The sequence below is a fragment of the Ranitomeya imitator genome, chromosome 5 (genome assembly GCF_032444005.1).
Source record: "Ranitomeya imitator isolate aRanImi1 chromosome 5, aRanImi1.pri, whole genome shotgun sequence".
NCBI classification, from domain to species: domain Eukaryota; kingdom Metazoa; phylum Chordata; class Amphibia; order Anura; family Dendrobatidae; genus Ranitomeya; species Ranitomeya imitator.
Genome location: NC_091286.1, coordinates 56,435,531 through 56,455,534, shown reverse-complemented (window position 1 = coordinate 56,455,534; position 20,004 = coordinate 56,435,531). Strand labels below are relative to the sequence as shown.

The 20,004-nt window shown below is 43.3% G+C and overlaps 1 protein-coding gene across 1 annotated transcript in view; it reads left to right on the top strand.

Annotated features, from left to right (window-relative positions):
• Positions 1 to 20,004, top strand: part of WDPCP (WD repeat containing planar cell polarity effector) — a 380,247-nt gene that overhangs the window by 68,306 nt on the left and 291,937 nt on the right. Inside the window, exons 5-6 of the mRNA XM_069768696.1 lie at positions 18,505 to 18,575; positions 18,836 to 18,895. Of these exons, the coding sequence (XP_069624797.1) occupies positions 18,505 to 18,575; positions 18,836 to 18,895 (131 nt within the window). The remainder of the gene's footprint in view (positions 1 to 18,504; positions 18,576 to 18,835; positions 18,896 to 20,004) is intronic.

Genomic DNA, 20,004 nt, shown 5'->3' with positions numbered 1-20,004 from the left:
CTTATGTCATCAATAAACACAAGTGACCCAGTGCCATTGAAAGCCATGCATGCCCATGCCATCACGTTGCCTCCACCATGTTTTACAGAGGATGTGGTGTGCCTTGGATCATGTGCCGTTCCCTTTCTTCTCCAAACTTTTTTCTTCCCATCATTCTGGTACAGGTTGATCTTTGTCTCATCTGTCCATAGAATACTTTTCCAGAACTGAGCTGGCTTCTTGAGGTGTTTTTCTGCAAATTTAACTCTGGCTTGTCTATTTTTGGTATTGATGAATGGTTTGCATCTAGATGTGAACCCTTTGTATTTACTGTCATGGAGTCTTCTCTTTACTGTTGACTTAGAGACAGATACACCTACTTCACTGAGAGTGTTCTGGACTTCAGTTGATGTTGTGAACGGGTTCTTCTTCACCAAATTAAGTATGCGGCGATCATCCACCACTGTTGTCATCCGTGGACGCCCAGGCCTTTTTGAGTTCCCAAGCTCACCAGTCAATTCCTTTTTTCTCAGAATGTACCCAACTGTTGATTTTGCTACTCCAAGCATGTCTGCTATCTCTCTGATGGATTTTTTCTTTTTTTTCAGCCTCAGGATGTTCTGCTTCACCTCAATTGAGAGTTCCTTTGACCGCATGTTGTCTGCTCACAGCAACAGCTTCCAAATGCAAAACCACACACCAGGAATCCACCCCTGACATTTTAACTACTTCATTGATTACAGGTTAACGAGGGAGACGCCTTCAGAGTTAATTGCAGCCCTTAGAGTCCATTGTCCAATTACTTTTGGTCCCTTGAAAAAGAGGACGCTATGCATTACAGAGCTATGATTCCTAAACCCTTTCTCCGATTTGGATGTGGAAACTATCATATTGCAGCTGGGAGTGTGCACTTTCAGCCCATATTATATATATAATTGTATTTCTGAACATGTTTTTGTAAACAGCTAAAATAACAAAACTTGTGTCACTGTCCAAATATTTCTGGCCCTAACTGTAGATTTCCTCTGGAGGGTGAATTCGTTAAGTGGGACACTCCCAGGGTTGATGTTCAGGTGGCTAGAGTTGCCAAAAGAACCGCGCTCCCCTTTGAGGATTCTTCACAATTGAAGGATCCCATGGACAGGAAAATTGAAAGTCTCCTAAAAAAGACATGGGAAACTTCTACATCTGTCTTGAAGGCTAACATCGCCTCCACTTGTGTAGCTGGGGCCTTCTCACACTGGCTACAAGAATTGGAAACCCATATCTCTCAGGGTACCTCAAGAGGTGAGATGTTGGACTCGCTGCCTATTCTTCATAAAGCTACTGGATTCCTGGTGGACGCTTCTCTGGAATCTGTTAGAGTTGCCACCAGGTCTCTAGTGCTTTCCAACTCTGCCAGAAGAGCTCTCTGGCTCAAAATGTGGAGCGGTGATATTACTTCTAAAGCCAAGCTGTGTGCCATACCCTTTAAAGGAGAATATGTCTTTGGTCCAGCCCTAGATGACATTCTAGACAAAGCTACTGACAAGAAAAAAGCACTCCCGGAGCAAAAACCTCCTAGGAAACGTTTTTTTCATGCCTCACAGTCTCAGCCCTCTCAAGCGAGAGGTAAGGGCAAGACCGGGAGACGGAGCTATGCAAAGGGTAGAGGAAAAAATATTTTTGTCCCGCAGCAGCAGCCATCCCAACAGGACAAACAATGACTCCGACCCGGTGGGGGGAAGACTCTCAAGATATGCAGGTCAGTGGGAAAACATCACCAGTTCCCACTATCAAAGAGGGCCTATTGATAGTTAATCTCTCCCCCCCTCAGGGTCTAAAGATCACTTCCCTTCCAACTCCAAAAGATCACAACTTATTGTTATTAGGTCTCAGGAATCTTGTAAAATCGGACGTGATCTCCCCAGTTCCACAATAGGAATGGGGGCTAGGACATTATTCCCAATTTTTTTATGGTACCCAAACCATCAGGCGACGTTCGTATCATAATAAATCTGAAGGGTCTGAACCAACATGTCAAATACCGCAAGTTCAAGATGGAGTCCGTAAGATCAGCCATTCCTCTGATAGGGCATCACTCCTTTATGGCAACCATCGACTTAAAGATGCGTATTTCCATATTCCAATCCACCCGAGACACAGAAAATATCTCAGGTTTGCGGTACAGGGGAGTTGTCAAGTGGACCACTATCAGTTCAGAGTCCTTCCTTTTGGCATTTCATCAGCGCCGAGAGTCTTCTCCAAAGTAATGGCAGAGGTAGTGTTATTTATCCGGAGACAAGGTGTCTGTATAGTGCCCTATCTGGATGACCTCCTGATAGTAGCTCTCACCAAGATGATCCTGAAATCCCACGTGTCAACCACTTTAGAGATATTGAGGTCTCTGGGTTGGATTCCGAATCTAAAAAAATCCCAGCTTCAACCCTACAAAACCAGAAAATGTTTGGGAGTACTCCTGGATTCTGCAATACAGATGTCCTTTCTTCCAGACGACCACAGGCTACCATTAGTAGCAAAGGTCAACAAATTCAGAGAGATGAGATCTCCTACACTCCGAGAGACAATGTCGCTCTTAGGCTCCATGACAGCCTGTATACAGTCGGTGGCCTGGGCACAAGCCCACTCAAGAATCCTTCAAGCTCACATGCTAGACAATTGGGACGGTTGTCCTGGTACCTTGAGCAAAAGGATTCACACACCAGGTCAAGTGAAAGTCTCATTGACATGGTGGATGAATTCCTAAAACCTCCTCAAAAGTGTAAGCTGGGTTCAGGTTCCGCTAACTACGATCACGTCAGATGCCAGCAGGAGGGGCTGGGGAGCCATGATAAACCATGTTCCTTTCCAAGGTCTTTGGGACCAGTCGATCAGAAGGAAATCGTCAAATTTCAGAGAACTCAAAGCCGTGGAAGAAGCTCTGCTGACAGCACTTCGTAAGATTTCTGGACAACACAGCCAGATATATTCGGACAACATGACCACGGTGGCTCATATCAAACACCAAGACAATACAAGATTCAAAAGCCTAAAGAAGATTTCCGTTCGAATATTCTGTTGGGCCAAAAAACACCTACTGTCCTTGACGGCAGTTCACTTGAAAGGTTCTGCCAATGTTCAGGCAGATTATCTAAGTCGCCAGGACATTCACCCAGGCAAATGGAGCCTGGACTATCAGACCTTCAAAATGTTGGTACACAGGTGGGGTCTTCCAGAAGTCGACCTTTTTGCCTCTCACCAAAACACAAAAGTCGAAACCTTCTCCTTGAACCCAAGAGACAATCCCACAGGTGTGGATGCCGTAGTTCAGAGTTGGGATTTTCATCTAGCTTATGCGCTTCTACTAATCCCAATTCTTGCAAAGGTTCTACAGAAGATTCGAGTAGACCGGACTCCGACTATATTGACAGCCCCCTTACAGCCCAAAAGAAGTTGGTTCAATCTGATCATCCAGCTACAGGTGGACAGGCCAGTACTGTTACCAGTAAAAGACGACCTCCTCTCTCAGGGACCTATTCTCCACTCAGACCCTCAGAGATGGAATCTAGCGGCGTGGTTACTGAAGCCCAGGTGCTGAAAGCAAAAGGGTTATCAAACCCAGTCATAGCTACCCTGCAAACATCCAGGAAACCAGTAACAAACGCCATCTACAATAAGGTCTGGAAAAAGTTCTCATCCTTTTGTCTACCCAACCTTCCAAACCCATTCAAATCAAATATATCTCGAATTCTAGATTTCTTAGAAAAAGGGTTAGAGATCGGTCTTAGAGCTAGTACTCTGAAGGTCCAGGTCTCTGCACTCAGCGCTGTTTTTGACCAAGATCTAGCAAGTCATCGCTGGATCAAAAAATTTATGATCTCAGCCGTCAGAGTGAATCCTAAAAAACAGATTATAGTTCCTTCATGGGATCTCAACGTGGTACTCCAGGGGCTTACAGGTCCACCCTTTGAACCCTTGTCTTCCTGTTCTCCCCAAAACCTTGCATATAAAATGGTCTTTTTGGTAGCCACAACTACGGCTAGGAGAGTGGGTGAATTACAAGCCTTATCAATAAGAGAGCCTTATCTATTGATTAGGGATGATTCAATAGTTTCCGAAAGTAGTCTCTGAATTTCACCGTTCCCAAGAGATCATTCTACCATCGTTTTGCTACAAACCTGCAAATTCGAAAGAGAGGAAATTCAACACACTCGATGTGCGGAGCATTGTCCTACACTACCTAGACCAAACCTGCTCCTACAGAATTGATCATAACCTTTTTGTCCACCTTTCAGGAACAAACAAGGGGGAAAAAGTGGCTAAGAGTACCATCTCTAACTGGATTAAAAAAGTTATAACTCAAGCATATCTTGCTCAGAATAAGTTACCCCCAGTGGGGATCAAGGCTCAATCAACCAGATCCACATCAGTTTCCTGGGCAGAAAAAGCAGGCGCATCTCCAGAGCAGATCTGCAGGGCAGCAACGTGGTCCTCACTTCATACTTTTTCCAAACATTATAGATTGGATGTATTATTCAATAGGGTCTTAATCTTCGGCCGTAAAGTTCTCCAGGCCATTGTCCCTCCCTAGTGCCAAATTAATTGGTATTCCTCCATATGCCCTCGTGGAAGATGACTAGAGAAAATAGAATTAGACTTACCGGTAATTCGGTTTCTAGGAACCTTCCACGACGGCGCTAATTCCCCCCCCCCTATATTCCTGGATAAAATCTGGGATTCAGAAGGTAAACCGGTGCTATGGTCTCAGTTGTAAGTCACTGGCAAGTGGGAGGTCCTTTTAACCTCTATGTGTTGCCTGTTCCCCATTAGGGCAAAGAGACAACCTCCATATGCCGTCGTGGAAGGTTCCTAGAAACCGAATTACCGGTAAGTCTAATTCTATTTTTCTATGAGTTTTTACTTGTTTTCTAAATAGTTGCGAAAAGAAAGAGACCACCACCATGAGGACCTACTCCTGGCCATGGTCTGTAGAGCACATCTCTATCTTCCTATCTTCAGTGCCACATATGTAGAAAGAAGAGATATGGCACGTGGGTGACCTGCGGCTTCATTTAAAGGGGATCTATCACAGGTGTTTGCTATGTAATCTGAGGACCGCATGATGTAAGGGTTAAAACACGGATTTCAGCGATGTGTCACATGTCAGGTTGTGTGTTTTTTTTACTCACAATGAAGGTTTTATAACCTAGTGATTATTATTGCCTTTACTACATGGTATGTGCTTGGGAGTCCGACTCCACCCCGTGCTCTGATAAGCAGCTCACTGTCTATAGACTTTGCAGATACAGAGCCTGGTGTGGGTGGGGGCAGCTTTCTCAGCTCTGCTATATCTATAATCTCTTATTGTATCACAACGTCTGCACCGAGTAAGTTAAATGATACATCATTGGAATCAGGGCGTCTGCCTCTACAATATGCTGCTCTCAGATGAGGTAGTAATTCCACTGGAGAACAGAACACGGGTCAGGTGATATGGGTGAATTTTGCTCTCCCTGCACACTTCCTTGTTCTCATTCTCTGCGTTGCTCAAACTTTTAAACATAAACAGGATTGTTTAAGAATTTCTCACAAATTGCACATTTTTGTGTGTCATTTCTCACTGTGCCAGGGGTCCACATGGGTATAGCCTTGTGTTATATATATCATAAATTATATTTATTTCATGTTTTATTTGCATTTGTCAAGAGGGAAAATTTTCCTGGCAATGAAAGTTCTGATTTATCCTTAAACTGTACTTAAAGTAGTATATTTATGTAACAAAGCCCTGTTATGATGACTTTATAATGTGTGACTTAGATATAACTCTTAGCTGCATATTAAGTTTACTAGATGGTGGCCCGATTCCAACGCATCGGGTATTCTAGAATATGTATGTAGTTTATTTATGAAGTTTTCAGAATAATGCAATTTATACACAGGATTTGGCCAGCCGGGCGCGACCAATTAACGAAGCGTGGTTCAAATTCCATGCCAATTCGTGGGCGGACTGCGCCTGTCGCTGATTGGTCACGCCCGGCCGACCGTGACCAATCAGTGAAGCCAGGGCCTGCTCCAGGTTTTTGAGGGCCCCCGGGTGAAAGAGACTCAGTGGGCCCCCCTCTTTAACACATACCACGATTCATGATGCACAGATACAGCAGAGAAATATACCGCAGCCAAGTAGCATATAACACAGCCCATGTAGCATATAACACAACCCACGTAGCATATAGCACAGCCACGTAGCATATAGCACAGGCGACGTATATAGCACAGGCCATGTAGCATATAACACAGCCCACGTGGCATATAGCACAGCCCATGTAGCATATAGCACAGCCACGTAGTATATAGCACAGCCCATGTAGTGTATAGCACAGCCACGTAGTGTATAGCACAGCCCACGTAGTGTATAACACAGCCCACGCAGTGTATAGCACAGCCCACATAGTATATAGCACAGCCCACGTAGTATATAACACAGGCCACGTAGTATATAGCACAGCCACGTAGTATATAGCACAGCCACGTAGTATATAGCACAGCCACGTAGTATAATGCCCAGCCACGTATATTGTGCAGCTACGTAGTATATAGCACAGCCCACGTAGTATATAATACAGCCACGTGGTATATAGCACAGCCCACGTAGTATTTAACAGCCACATGGTATATAGCACAGCCCACATAATATATAGCACAGCTCACGCAGTATATAACACAGACAAGTAGTATATTGCCCAGCCACGTAATATATTGCACAGCCACATAGTTTATAGCACAGCCCACGTAGTATGTAATACAGCTACGTGGTATATAGCACAGCCCACGTAGTATTTAACAGCCACGTGGTATATAGCACAGCTCACCCAGTATATAACACAGCCACGTATATTGCCCAGCCACGTAATATTTTGCACATTCACGCATATAGCACAGAGACGTAGTATATAACACAGCCCACGTAGTATATAACATATAACACAGCCCACGTAGTATATAGCAATGTGGGCACCATATCCCTTATTAAAAAAAAGAATTAAAATAAAAAATCGTTATATACTCACCTTCCGGCGGCCCCCGGATCCAGGCGAGGCGTTTAGCGATGCTCCTCGCGACGCTCCGGTCCCAAGAATGCATTGCGGTCTCGGGAGATGATGACCGCTTCGTCATCATCTCGCGAGACCGCAATTCATGGCCCGGAGCGTCGCGAAGGAGCGGGAAAGGCACCGGACGGTGAGTATATAATGATTTTTTTTTTTCATTATTTTTAACATTAGATCTTTTTACTATTGATGCTGCATAGTAAAAAGTTGGTCACACAGGGTTAATAGTAGCGTTAACGGACTGCGTCACACCGCGGCATAACGCGGTGTAATGCAGCCATTAACCCTGTGTGAGCGCTGACTGGAGAGGAGTAGGGAGGGGGCACTGACGGAGAGTAGGAAGGGGCGAATTCGCGGCCGGACTGTGCCCGTCGCTGATTGCGACTCGGGATTTCCGTGACTGACAGACAGACAAACGGAAGTGACCCTTAGACGATTATATAGATAGATTAGTTTTCTTCAAACCCTTCTTTCCCCAGAATCCACATTCATCAATCAAAATACATAGTCAATAAAAGCTTTTGCCTAAAGGGGTTTTCTATTAACAAGATTTCATCCCCTTTTGCTTGGTCTAAATAAATATAATATAATCAGCATTGCTCGCCCTCCGCTGCTCCATGCCACTGTGCCACTATGCCTGGTGTTTATTGACTTGACTTCTGCAACCAATGATTAATGACATCATGACTATAGCACATGTGACCTCTGCAGTCAATCACCAGTGACTGCCTGCAGTGGTTACGGGCTGTAGACATGATGTCATCTCTGCAGCCTGTCAGTGAAAGGCATCACAGCAGAGGGTGAATAGCACTGCATTTTCATGGAAGATCATTTAAACTTAAACCTTTACTTGTCACCTGATTGTAAAATAAAAACTGCAGACATTAGTAAATAGATCTTAGACCTGATGAGAAGGGTGTACTTCCTTTGAAAATCCATGTGACAAAGTGTATGATCTTCCACTTAATAATAATAATCTTTATTTATATAGCGCCAACATAGTCCGCAGCGCTTTACAGTTTAACAGTTTCAAACACAAAAGTCATAAGTAACAATGTTAACAATACAATCATTAAAGCTAAATAAGACGACCCTGCTCGTGAGAGCTTACAATCTACAATGAGGTGGGGAGATACAAAGCAGAGGTGTGTATTTACAATGATGTATTTACTTACACAGGTTCCTTTCACTTAAAAGGAACCTTTTAAATATTAGGCAGGGAAACCTTCACAAGGGGTCATAGAGCTATTTTTACATGTATTTTTAAAGTAAGTATATCCGTCTCATCAGGTCTAAGATCTCTTTAATATTGTAAACAGCAATTATGAAATGTATGTCTTCTGCAAACTGAAAACTTTTCTCTTATATGCAACTGTAATAAAAACCTGGTTTGTTCACATTTATCTACAGTCTTAAAGGTCCCTCATATCAGTGTTTAAAGGGAATCTGTCTGCTCATACCTCCCCCCAATACAGTGACATGTGTGTGTATAAGTTGTAAGAACACTATTCGTATATCCGTGAAATGCCAATAAGACTGGAAGTGCTCTGGGAGGGGCAGAGCCTCGGCTCCATTCTCATCCTACATTTGTCTTCCACTAGGTGATTGACATGCTGCCATAGTGCTAAGTTTACTGACAGTAAAAAACACAACATGAAGAGCAGACTCACCAAAACCTTGTCAAATGACAAATGCACTCGCAGGGTGCAGCAGGCCCCCGATAATAAATGCTAAAGCAGCACAGGTGCAAGCTACTGATGAGTGCAGCCACCCACTCGCCCAAACATTAGAGGGGTTGGCTGCCTAGTAGCAAAAATGTGCACAGGTAAGGCTTGCATAAGACGCTATTCACACAGATAAATGTGATGCACAGTGTCTGGACAACCTATTGATCACGCCAATAGTATTAGCAGGCGGGCCGTCCAGCACTATATATATACAAGCAACACACAAGGAACAACATAAAGGGTCCCTGCTGCACCCTGCAAAAAGATGATAAAAAGTACAAAAAAGATGAAAAATTAAATAATGTATATAATACATTAGATGAGGTATTAATTACAATTTTGCCCAGAGCACTTCCAGCCTCATTTGCATATTATGTCTAAAGTGGATTTCTCTGCAACAGAGCAATCATTTTGTTAATTAAAGGTATATGTTCACTTGGGTTCTTATAAGCTACATACAAGTAACTGGTTTGGAGGAAGATAGAATGAGCTGAAGCATTTCCTTTAAAGTTAAACTTGTGATTTTATCGGGACTCGCATGCAACCAATTATTGCTGTGTCCAATCATGTTGTGGCTGCGACAATTATCATTATTATTATTATAACGCCATTTATTCCATGGCGCTTTTGATGTAGACATTTCTTAGATAATTTTTGTAGTGATAGATTATTATTATTATTTTATTATTTATTTATATAGCACCATTGTTTCCATGGTCCTGTACATGAGAAGGGGTTACATACAGGGTTATAGATATCACTTACAGTAAGCAAACTAACAATTACAGACTGATACCGAGGGGCGAGGACCCTGCCCTTGCGGGCTTACATTCTACAGGATTATGGGGAAGGAGACAGTAGGTCGAGGGTTGCAGCAGCTTCGGTGGTGGTGAAGAGACAGCGAGGTCAGTGCAGGCTGTAGGCTTTCCTGATCCGAATGTGGTTGATAGTCGGACGTGTTGGGTCAAAGAATTCCAGAGGATGGGGGATATTCAGGAGAAGTCTTGGAGGCGGTTGGGTGAGGAGCGAATAAGTGTGGAGGAGAGAAGGAGGTCTTGGGAGGATCGGAGATTACATGAGGGAAGATATCGGGAGATTTATGGAGGAGACAGGTTATGGATGGCTTTGTAGGTCAGTATTAGTAATTTGAACTGGATACGCTGAGGGAATGGGAGCCAGTGAAGAAATTTGCAGACGGGGGAAGCAGAGGAGTAGCGAGGAGAGAGATGAATTAGTCGGGCAGCAGAGTTAAGGATGGACTGGAGAGGTGCAAGGGTGTTAGCAGGGAGGACACAGAAAAGGATGTTGCAGTAGTCAAGGCAGGAGATGATGAGGGCATGCACAAGCATTTTAGTAGATTGATGGTTGAGGAAAGGACGGATTCTGGAGATACTTTTGAGCTGGAGGCAACAGGAGGAGGAAAGAGCTTGGATGTGCAGTTTGAAGGACAAGGCAGAGTCATGGGTTACTCCGAGGCAGCGGACTTCCGGTACGGGGTAAAGTGTGATGTCATTTATTTCGATAGATAGATCAGGAAAGGAAGATCTAAGAGATGGAGGAAAGATGATGAGTTCAGATTTGTCCACATTAAGTTTGAGGAAACGAGAGGATGATCAGTGAGAATTATACCTGGACGTGATGCCATCTACTGAAATCACCAAGGCTGTCCATCCAGTAACTGTATCCTCTGCCAGAAAAGGAGGAACTAAAAGTCAGCACATTAGGGTGCTAACATTTCAGAATCATATGATGCTGTATTGTAGATATAGATAAAACAATCCAAGCATCCGGATTCTCTAAAATGGATATTTATTTATATGTTAGAATTATAACAAAAAAAATAAATATATACAGGGTGGTCCAAAAGTAGGTGGACAGAAAATAATAACATTTATTTTCATTTATTATTATTATTTATTTAGATTTTTTATTCTGTTAATAAATAACATTTCCCACATGTCTACTTGACACCAGCACAATTTTGGAAACAATTTTTTTTTGTAAGGAAGTTATAAGGGTTAAAAGTTGACCAGCAATTTCTCATTTTTGCAACAAAATTTACAAAACCAATTTTTTAGGGACCACCTCACATTTGAAGTCAGTTTGAGGGGTCTATATGGCCGAAAGTAGCCAAACGTGACACCATTCTAAAAACTGCACCCCTCAAGGTGCTCAAAACCACATTCAAGTAGTTTATTAACCCTTCAGGTGTTTCACAGCAGCAGAAGCAACATGGAAGAAAAAAAATGAACATTTAAAGGGAACCTGTCACCCCGAAATTCGTGGGTGAGGTAAGCCCACCGGCATCAGGGGCTTTTCTACAGCATTCTGTAATGCTGTAGATAAGCCCCCGATGTTACCTGAAAGAGGAGAAAAAGACGTTAGATTATACTCACCCAGGGGCGGTCCCGCTGCTGGTCAGGTCAGATGGGCGTCTCTGGTCCGCTGCGGCGCCTCCCATCTTCATTACAAGACGTCCTCTTCTAATCTTCAGCCACGGCTCCGGCGCAGGCGTACTTTGCTCTGCCCTGTTGAGGGCAGACAAAGTACTGCAGTGCGCAGGCGCTGGGCCTCTGACCTTTCCGGCGCCTGCGCACTGCAGTACTATCCTCTGCCCTCAAGAGGGCAGAGCAAAGTACGCCTGCGCCGGAGCCGTGGCTGAAGATCAGAAGAGGACGTCTTGTAATGAAGATGGGAGGCGCCGCAGCGGACCAGAGACGCCCATCTGACCTGACCAGCAGCGGGACCACCCCTGGGTGAGTATAATCTAACGTCTTTTTCTCCTCTTTCAGGTAACATTGGGGGCTTATCTACAGCATTACAGAATGCTGTAGATAAGCCCCTGATGCCGGTGGGCTTACCTCACCCGCGATTTTCGGGGTGACAGGTTCCCTTTAAAGGGAACCTGTCACCTGAATTTGGCGGGACTGGTTTTGGGTCATATGGGCGGAGTTTTCGGGTGTTTGATTCACCCTTTCCTTACCCGCTGGCTGCATGCTGCCTGCAATATGGGATTGAAATTCATTCTCTGTCCTCCATAGTACACACCTGTACTAGTAATCTTGCCTTGTGCAGGCATGTACTACGGAGGACAGAGAATGAACTTCAATCCAATATTGCAGCCAGCATGCAGCCAGCGGGTAAGGAAAGGGTGAATCAAACACCCGAAAACTCCGCCCATATGACCCAAAACCAGTCCCGCCAAATTCAGGTGACAGGTTCCCTTTAACTTTTTAGGCACAAAAATGATGTTTTAGCATCAATTTTTTTATTTTCTCAAGAGTAAAAGGAGAAAGTAAACCTTAAAAGTTGTTGTCCAATTTGTCCCGAGTACGCTGATATCCCATATGTGGGGGGGGGGGGACCACTGTTTGGGCACACGTCGGAGCTCGGAAGAGAAATAGTGAAGTTTTGGAATGCAGACTTTGATGGAATGGTCTGCGGGCGTCATGTTGCGTTTGCAAAGCCCCCAAATAAACTAGAAACTAGACCCCTCAAGAAACTTATCTAGATGTGTGGTGAGAACTTTGAACCCCAAAAACCATGTATGATAAATCTCCCCCTTCATAACCCTATTACACATACTGCCCACCTACTTTTGGACCACCCTGTATGTAAAGAAGCAGCACTAGCAGACATTATAAAGTCTGTAGGGGTGCTAAATGTTTCAGGCAATTACCAAACCTCCAGGTAGTTAAAAAAAAAAAAAAAAAAAAAGCCGCCCTCCATCAAGAGTTTAGGAAAACAGTGATTTAATAGCCCATTGGGGCTCAGCAACGTTTTGGTTCTGTCGAGAACCTTTCTCAAGCCTTGGAGTGCTGCTTTCATTTTAGATAGATGATATAAACACATATTATTATGTTTTATTATGTGACTTTTTACATATCTTCAATAAAATATTCATTTTAGAGGATCCAGATACTGGATCTGTTGTATCTGTTTCTTCCTGGACTTGCAATACTACAAGATCTTATATAAACTCATCACTCTTGCCCACAAAGTACTCCACACTTCAGCACCACCCCACATCTCCTCCCTCGTCCAGTCCACCACCCTTCCCGTGCCCTCCATTCTGCTAATGACCTAAGATTAACATCCTCAATAATCCAAAACCTCCCACTCCCGTCTCCAAGACTTCTCACGAGCTGCACCAATTGTTTGGAATGCACTACCCAGGACCCTTCGATTAATCCCCAATACCCACAGGTTTAAGCGTGCCCTAAAACGCATTTCTTCAGACTGGCCTACCACCTTAATATAGTTATCTAATTATCCTAGTTTGGCCCATACAAAATTTTCTTCAAAACCAGGACCCTCGTATCCTCTGTCCTCACACCCTTTATGCATTTACTAGCCCTCTGTTTGGGGTTAAAATTGGAGGGATTTAATTTCTTGTCTATACAGTAGTATTGATTACATGAGCAGTCCTTGTTAATGTTACGTGTGTGCCCAGAAGAGCGTATTTACGTATTAGTTTCCTGTTTCTTGTATATCGCTGGCATATGCCGTAGTGCTATACAGAGATAGTCACGGCGTGGGAGCAAACCAAACTACCGGAGAAGCCTAAGACTTCACACAGTCGGACTTGAACCCAGAACCCTCCGTATTAGTGGTGGATGACAGTGTAGGTTTTCCAGCATGGACCAGCATTCACCCTCCATCACAACATTTATGTACAAGTCCCACAACTATTAGGACTGACCGCCATGGTGGTTCAGGACTTCATCATCACAGCTTATCCCCTGCTTAGAAATCTCCGCTTATCCCCTTAGCTCCTACATCAAGGTACAGTAATTCCAGGTATCTGTAAATAATTGGGTCTTGGAAGATCATAGGTCGTATGTCGGAAAGATAAGGCACAATGGACTCCGTTGATGCAGACCATTTGACTGTACAGCTTTATTACTGCAGATTTTTCCTGACTTCTTACCAACATTTCCAACAATATCCACGCTAACATAAGTTTGAGAAATGATAGTCTGAACCAGATTGTGATGGCCCCAATCAAACAGAAACCGTTAGATTACATGGAGTATTCGCTGAGATAATCCAGATACAATTTATTGCAGGTTACCGGCCAGCGTTTGGCATTTGGGACCAATAAATGTGATAGTTTCATGTACAGGGGCTCTCCAGGAATAGAAAACGAGAAGGAAAGAAAATATCATTATAAATAAATTACTAAATATCTTTAATTAGTAAATCACACACTTTGTCCAGAGTGCCAATCACCATAGTACAGTAAAAAGGCCACGGTCTGCTACACTTACAGAAACCTGTCCTATTGTATGCACATGGGGAGAGACCTGTCAATCAACTGGAGAAGGGCGGGGAGCAGCGGACTGGAGACACCATCAGACTAGTCACGCAGACCCTGGGCGGCTCTTCAGGCTATGTTCTCTCTGAGACAACGCGGCATTTCATATTAAAGCCTACTAGATGAGCGAGTGTGCTCATTACTCGAGTTTTCCGAGCATGCTCGGGTGTTCTCCGAGTATCTTGGGTGTACTCGTAGATTATGTTTTTTTTTCCCCCCTGCTGCATGATTTGCGGCTGCTAGACAGCCTGAATACATGCAGGGATTGCCTGTTTGTTAGGGAATCCCCACATGTATTCAGGCTGTTTAGAAGCCGCATATCATGCAGCTGCGGGGACACAAACATACAGGTCCTTCTCAAAAAATTAGCATATAGTGTTAAATTTCATTATTTACCATAATGTAATGATTACAATTAAACTTTCATATATTATAGATTCATTATCCACCAACTGAAATTTGTCAGGTCTTTTATTGTTTTAATATTGATGATTTTGGCATACAACTCCTGATAACCCAAAAAACCTGTCTCAATAAATTAGCATATTTCACCCATCCAATCAAATAAAAGTGTTTTTTAATAACAAACAAAAAAACCAACAAATAATAATGTTCAGTTATGCACTCAATACTTGGTCGGGAATCCTTTGGCAGAAATGACTGCTTCAATGCGGCGTGGCATGGAGGCAATCAGCCTGTGACACTGCTGAGATGTTATGGAGGCCCAGGATGCTTCAATAGCGGCCTTAAGCTCATCCAGAGTGTTGGGTCTTGCGTCTCTCAACTTTCTCTTCACAATATCCCACAGATTCTCTATGGGGTTCAGGTCAGGAGAGTTGGCAGGCCAATTGAGCACAGTAATACCATGGTCAGTAAACCATTTACCAGTGGTTTTGGCACTGTGAGCAGGTGCCAGGTCGTGCTGAAAAATGAAATCTTCATCTCCATAAAGCATTTCAGCCGATGGAAGCATGAAGTGCTCCAAAATCTCCTGATAGCTAGCTGCATTGACCCTGCCCTTGATGAAACACAGTGGACCAACACCAGCAGCTGACATGGCACCCCACACCATCACTGACTGTGGGTACTTGACACTGGACTTCAGGCATTTTGGCATTTCCTTCTCCCCAGTCTTCCTCCAGACTCTGGCACCTTGATTTCCGAATGACATGCAAAATTTGCTTTCATCAGAAAAAAGTACTTGGGACCACTTAGCAACAGTCCAGTGCTGCTTCTCTGTAGCCCAGGTCAGGCGCCTCTGCCGCTGTTTATGGTTCAAAAGTGGCTTTACCTGGGGAATGCGGCACCTGTAGCCCATTTCCTGCACACGCCTGTGCACGGTGGCTCTGGATGTTTCCACACCAGACTCAGTCCACTGCTTCCTCAGGTTCCCCAAGGTCTGGAATCGGTCCTTCTCCACAATCTTCCTCAGGGTCCGGTCTCCTCTTCTCGTTGTACAGCGTTTTCTGCCACATTGTTTCCTTCCAACAGACTTACCATTGAGGTGCCTTGATACAGCACTCTGGGAACAGCCTATTTGTTGAGAAATTTCTCTCTGGGTCTTACCCTCTTGCTTGAGGGTGTCAATGATGGCCTTCTTGACATCTGTCAGGTCGCTAGTCTTACCCATGATGGGGGTTTTGAGTAATGAACCAGGCAGGGAGTTTATAAAAGCCTCAGGTATCTTTTGCATGTGTTTAGAGTTAATTAGTTGATTCAGAAGATTAGGGTAATAGGTCGTTTAGAGAACCTTTTCTTGATATGCTAATTTATTGAGACAGGTTTTTTGGGTTATCAGGAGTTGTATGCCAAAATCATCAGTATTAAAACAATAAAAGACCTGACAAATTTCAGTTGGTGGATAATGAATCTATAATATATGAAAGTTTAATTGTAATCATTACATTATGGTAAATAATGAAATTTAACACTATATGCTAATTTTTTGAGAAGGACCTGTAATCTACGAGCACACCCAAAATACTCAGAGAACATCCGAGCATGCTCGGAAAACTCGAGTACCGAGCACACTCGCTCATCACTAAACCTACCTGTCTGCAGTCGCTCAGCCAGGCTCTGCCTCCTGCTGCCCGTGGTTTGCGCAGCATTAATCTAATGACCGGTTTCCTCTATAAGAATTTGAGAGTTTATTCTAATGACATTTTCTTTCTTTCTTTATGTTCTTATATTCCCAGAGAATATTCTTTTACTACCTGTGCCCCGGTGTCACAAGACAAAGGGTAGTTGTTGTTCAAGTGTTAAAATGATTGTAAATCTTTTATATTATTCTTGTAGATGTTTGTCGCTATTTCTCTTGTTGGCTTCATTTACACGTCAGTCTTTCACGTAGAAGTGCTACCCGGGTTCTTCACAGATCGCACTCACATCTATAATGGTGAATGGGGCTGTTCACATGTCCGTGATTTTTCAGAAACCCAGTTCTCCACACAAAATCACAGAGACATGTCTTATATTGATTTAATTATCAGCTCAAAATCTGCATTACAAGTGTACGGGTCCGTGAGAACATAAAACCACACTTGGATGACATCCGAGTGCAGTCCAATTTTCACGTCCTGCTGGATAGAAGGGTGAGAAACTTTTTTTCATCACATACGAGAAAGTAATATAAATTGGACCAAAATTTTTTAAATTGGATGAGAAGAAAATGGATGTAACCCAGATGAAAAATGGAGACAATACAGATGATGCATGAGAAAAGAAGCTGCGTTGTACAGCGGCGGCAAAAGAAATCTTTACAAGTTCAACTAAACCAGCAAATCTTAACATCTTTAGCAATCAAGTGTTTTATTGTGAATATTTTGTTACAATTAGTATTTAGAAGTGAAAGCTGATCTCTGATTGGTTGCCATGGGCATTGTGTGCACTTTTAAGAAGTATAATCATGACATGGATTTTATGTGTAAAGTTTTTTTTAATTGATGCACTGATGTAAAGATTTTTTTGCCGTCACTGTACTCGAATATAAAAACAGACACGGCTTAAAGAGAAAATGTCCGCAGAATTTCTCCCCCTAAACTATTTATACGCACATGTAGCACTTCGAAAGGCAAGCCCAAAAATACCTTTACTTGGCCAGTCCTTCATTACTTGAGAAATCAGTGTTTGAATAAGGCCGGGATCACACATACGTGAGATATGGCCGAGTCTCGCAGGTGAAATCCCAGCTCTGGCGCCGGCACTCCGGAGTGGAGCGTGCAGCTCCATGTATTGCTGTGCGGTCGCACGCTCCGCTCCAGAGTGCCGGCGCCAGAGCTGGGATTTCACCTGCGAGACTCGGCCGTATCTCGTGTATGTGTGATCCCAGCCTTAATTTGCAAATTGATATGGTAGATCTGAAGCCTCTGTCACTCCAGCTCTATTTCCTTCTCAGTGCCGCCTCCTTCTGCTCGACTGACCCCTCATTTGCCTAATGTCATACCATAGAAGCAGTCAGTCAAGCAGGAGGTTCTGACACTGGTTAGGGAATAGAGCTGGAGTGACAGAGGCTTCAGATCTACCATAGCTATTTACATATCAACTAAAACTCTGATTTTCTCAGTAATGGACGAACAGACTGGCCATGTAAGGCTATGTGCACACGTTCAGACTTTTTCTGCAGGAAATCCGCTCGCGTTTTTTGCGCATTTTTTTTGCAGATTTTTCGCGTTTTTTCCTTCGCTTCCCAATGCAATAATATAGCGGCAAATCCGCAAAATTAATGAACATGCTGCGTTTTTTACTGCAATGCGTTTTTTTGACAGAAAAAAATACAGCATGTGCACAAAAATTGTGGAATGCATTTATAGGCTGAACTGGATTATAGGCTGAACTGGATGGACAAATGTCTTTTTTCGGCCTTACTAACTATGTTACTATGTTACTATGATGGGATGCTTAATGTAAGCATTTTTGTAGCATTTTTATCCGTGGAAAACGGACGAAAAAAATAAAAAAAAATCCTGAAAGTGTGCACATAGCCTAAAGGTTTTGCTGGACTTGTATGTGAAAGCGCTACATGCGCATATAAATAGTCTGCGGGGAGAAATTCCTCCCAATAATTTCCCTTTAATTAGAATATGTGGATGTCATAGAAAAAAAAAACCCGCTGAAAAAATTAAAATGCTGCAGATTAAAAAAAAAAAATGCGCCAGTGCTCAAATTCAGTCAAGAAAAAAAAGCTGAAATCGTATAGCTTTTGTCAGTACTGTAAAGCGCTGCCTCTTTTCTGCAGAAAACAAATGCAACAAAAAAAAAAAAACAAAACAAAAAACAAACCCTCTGCAAAAATGCCACATGTGAACACAGCCTAAACATTTTTGATAGATTTCAAGTTTTAAAAATGGAATTACTGCAGTGCAGCAGGCTGTAATTGTTATTTTTTTTTTTTCCTAAGCTCGGGGCATCCCTTGGGTATTGAAGAACAAGCGGCCAGAAAAGCTGCGGGACAATCTGGTGGAACTTGAGGTAGGTTTTTGAGAAAGTTACAAGAATGGCAACAAACAATCCTCCTTTCAATCACCTTTCAGCAGCTTTAATTTTCATAAAGGATCAGGCATCGGGGTGATGATAACTGCGCTTTTGTCTGGAGAACTGCTCGAAAACAGTTGCATCTTTGTTTATGTGGCACGCTAATCTCTGGCCGCTCGAAACGCCGAGGCGCTGTAACCAGCGGTCACAGTGTACACAGCCCACTCTCCTGCTCACTGTCTTCTCTTGTCCTCCAGGAGCTGATGCAGAGCAATGAGTGTGTGCTCAGCAAATGGAAGAACAAATACGTCTGCCAGGTAAAATGTTGTGACATGCCCTTCCTCTACTCAGTCAATGGAGCTGAACTCTTATTCAGTGAGGGAAGTTTTTGTATTATTATGTAAACCTGATTACAAAAAAAACAGAAATATTTTGATGCAGGTTTTCCTTCCTTGTGAATTGTGATAGTGGTGCAGTGTTGGAACACTAATTCTACTAATGCCATTGGGACTACAAATCCCAGCACCACTTGGCTTGTGTTTACTTATCATATTGCGTAAAGTAAATCCTTTAGCAAATGTGTTGCAGACATGATTTTATGGCACTTACTAATATATGAGTATTAAGGGTATGTGCACACGCGGATTTTGCTGCAGATTCGCAGCAGTTTTCCATGAGTTTACAGTACCATGTAAACCTATGGACAACAAAATCCGCAGTGCACATGCTGGGGGAAAAAAAGTGCGGAAACGCTGCGTTGTTTATTCTGCAGCATGTTCATTCTTTGTGCGAATTCTACAACGATTTACACCTGCTCCATAATAGAAATCCACACAAAAACCACATAAAATCCGCGGAAATCCTCAGGTAAAACTCAGTGCTTTTTACCTGCGGATTTCTCAAAACAGGTGCGGAAAAATCCGCAGGGGTTCCATCTACGTGTGCACATACCCTAAAGGTTCTCCTCCTCCCTCACTGACTGCACAGCCGTCCGTATAATGGCTGCCGGTGGAGGAACATGTGACCAGACCCTTCTCCAATTGAAAGACAGCTTTTCCATGTGATGTTTTACTATTGGAGGAGACTGATGGGCAGGTCTGGTCACACGCTCCTCCATCAGCAGCCATACTGACAAACAGGAGTGCTGTACCCTCTGTGAGGATGGAGGAGAACCTGTTTTAGTAAGGGCCAAAAAATCAATTTCCCAACATATCTGTTAAACAACAGATAAAGTCTTCAAAGTGTTTACGCCAGAAAACTAGCATAAAATCCTTTAAAAAGTCACACAATTTTGACACAACCCCAAGATGTCCAACATTTCACAACTTTCCCACCAGTTTCGGGCAATTCTGCCAAAATGGGCAGAGCTGGAGAGCAGCCTGGGCAGTACAGGCAGTTCATACTACCGCCTGTCAAATTCATCAAA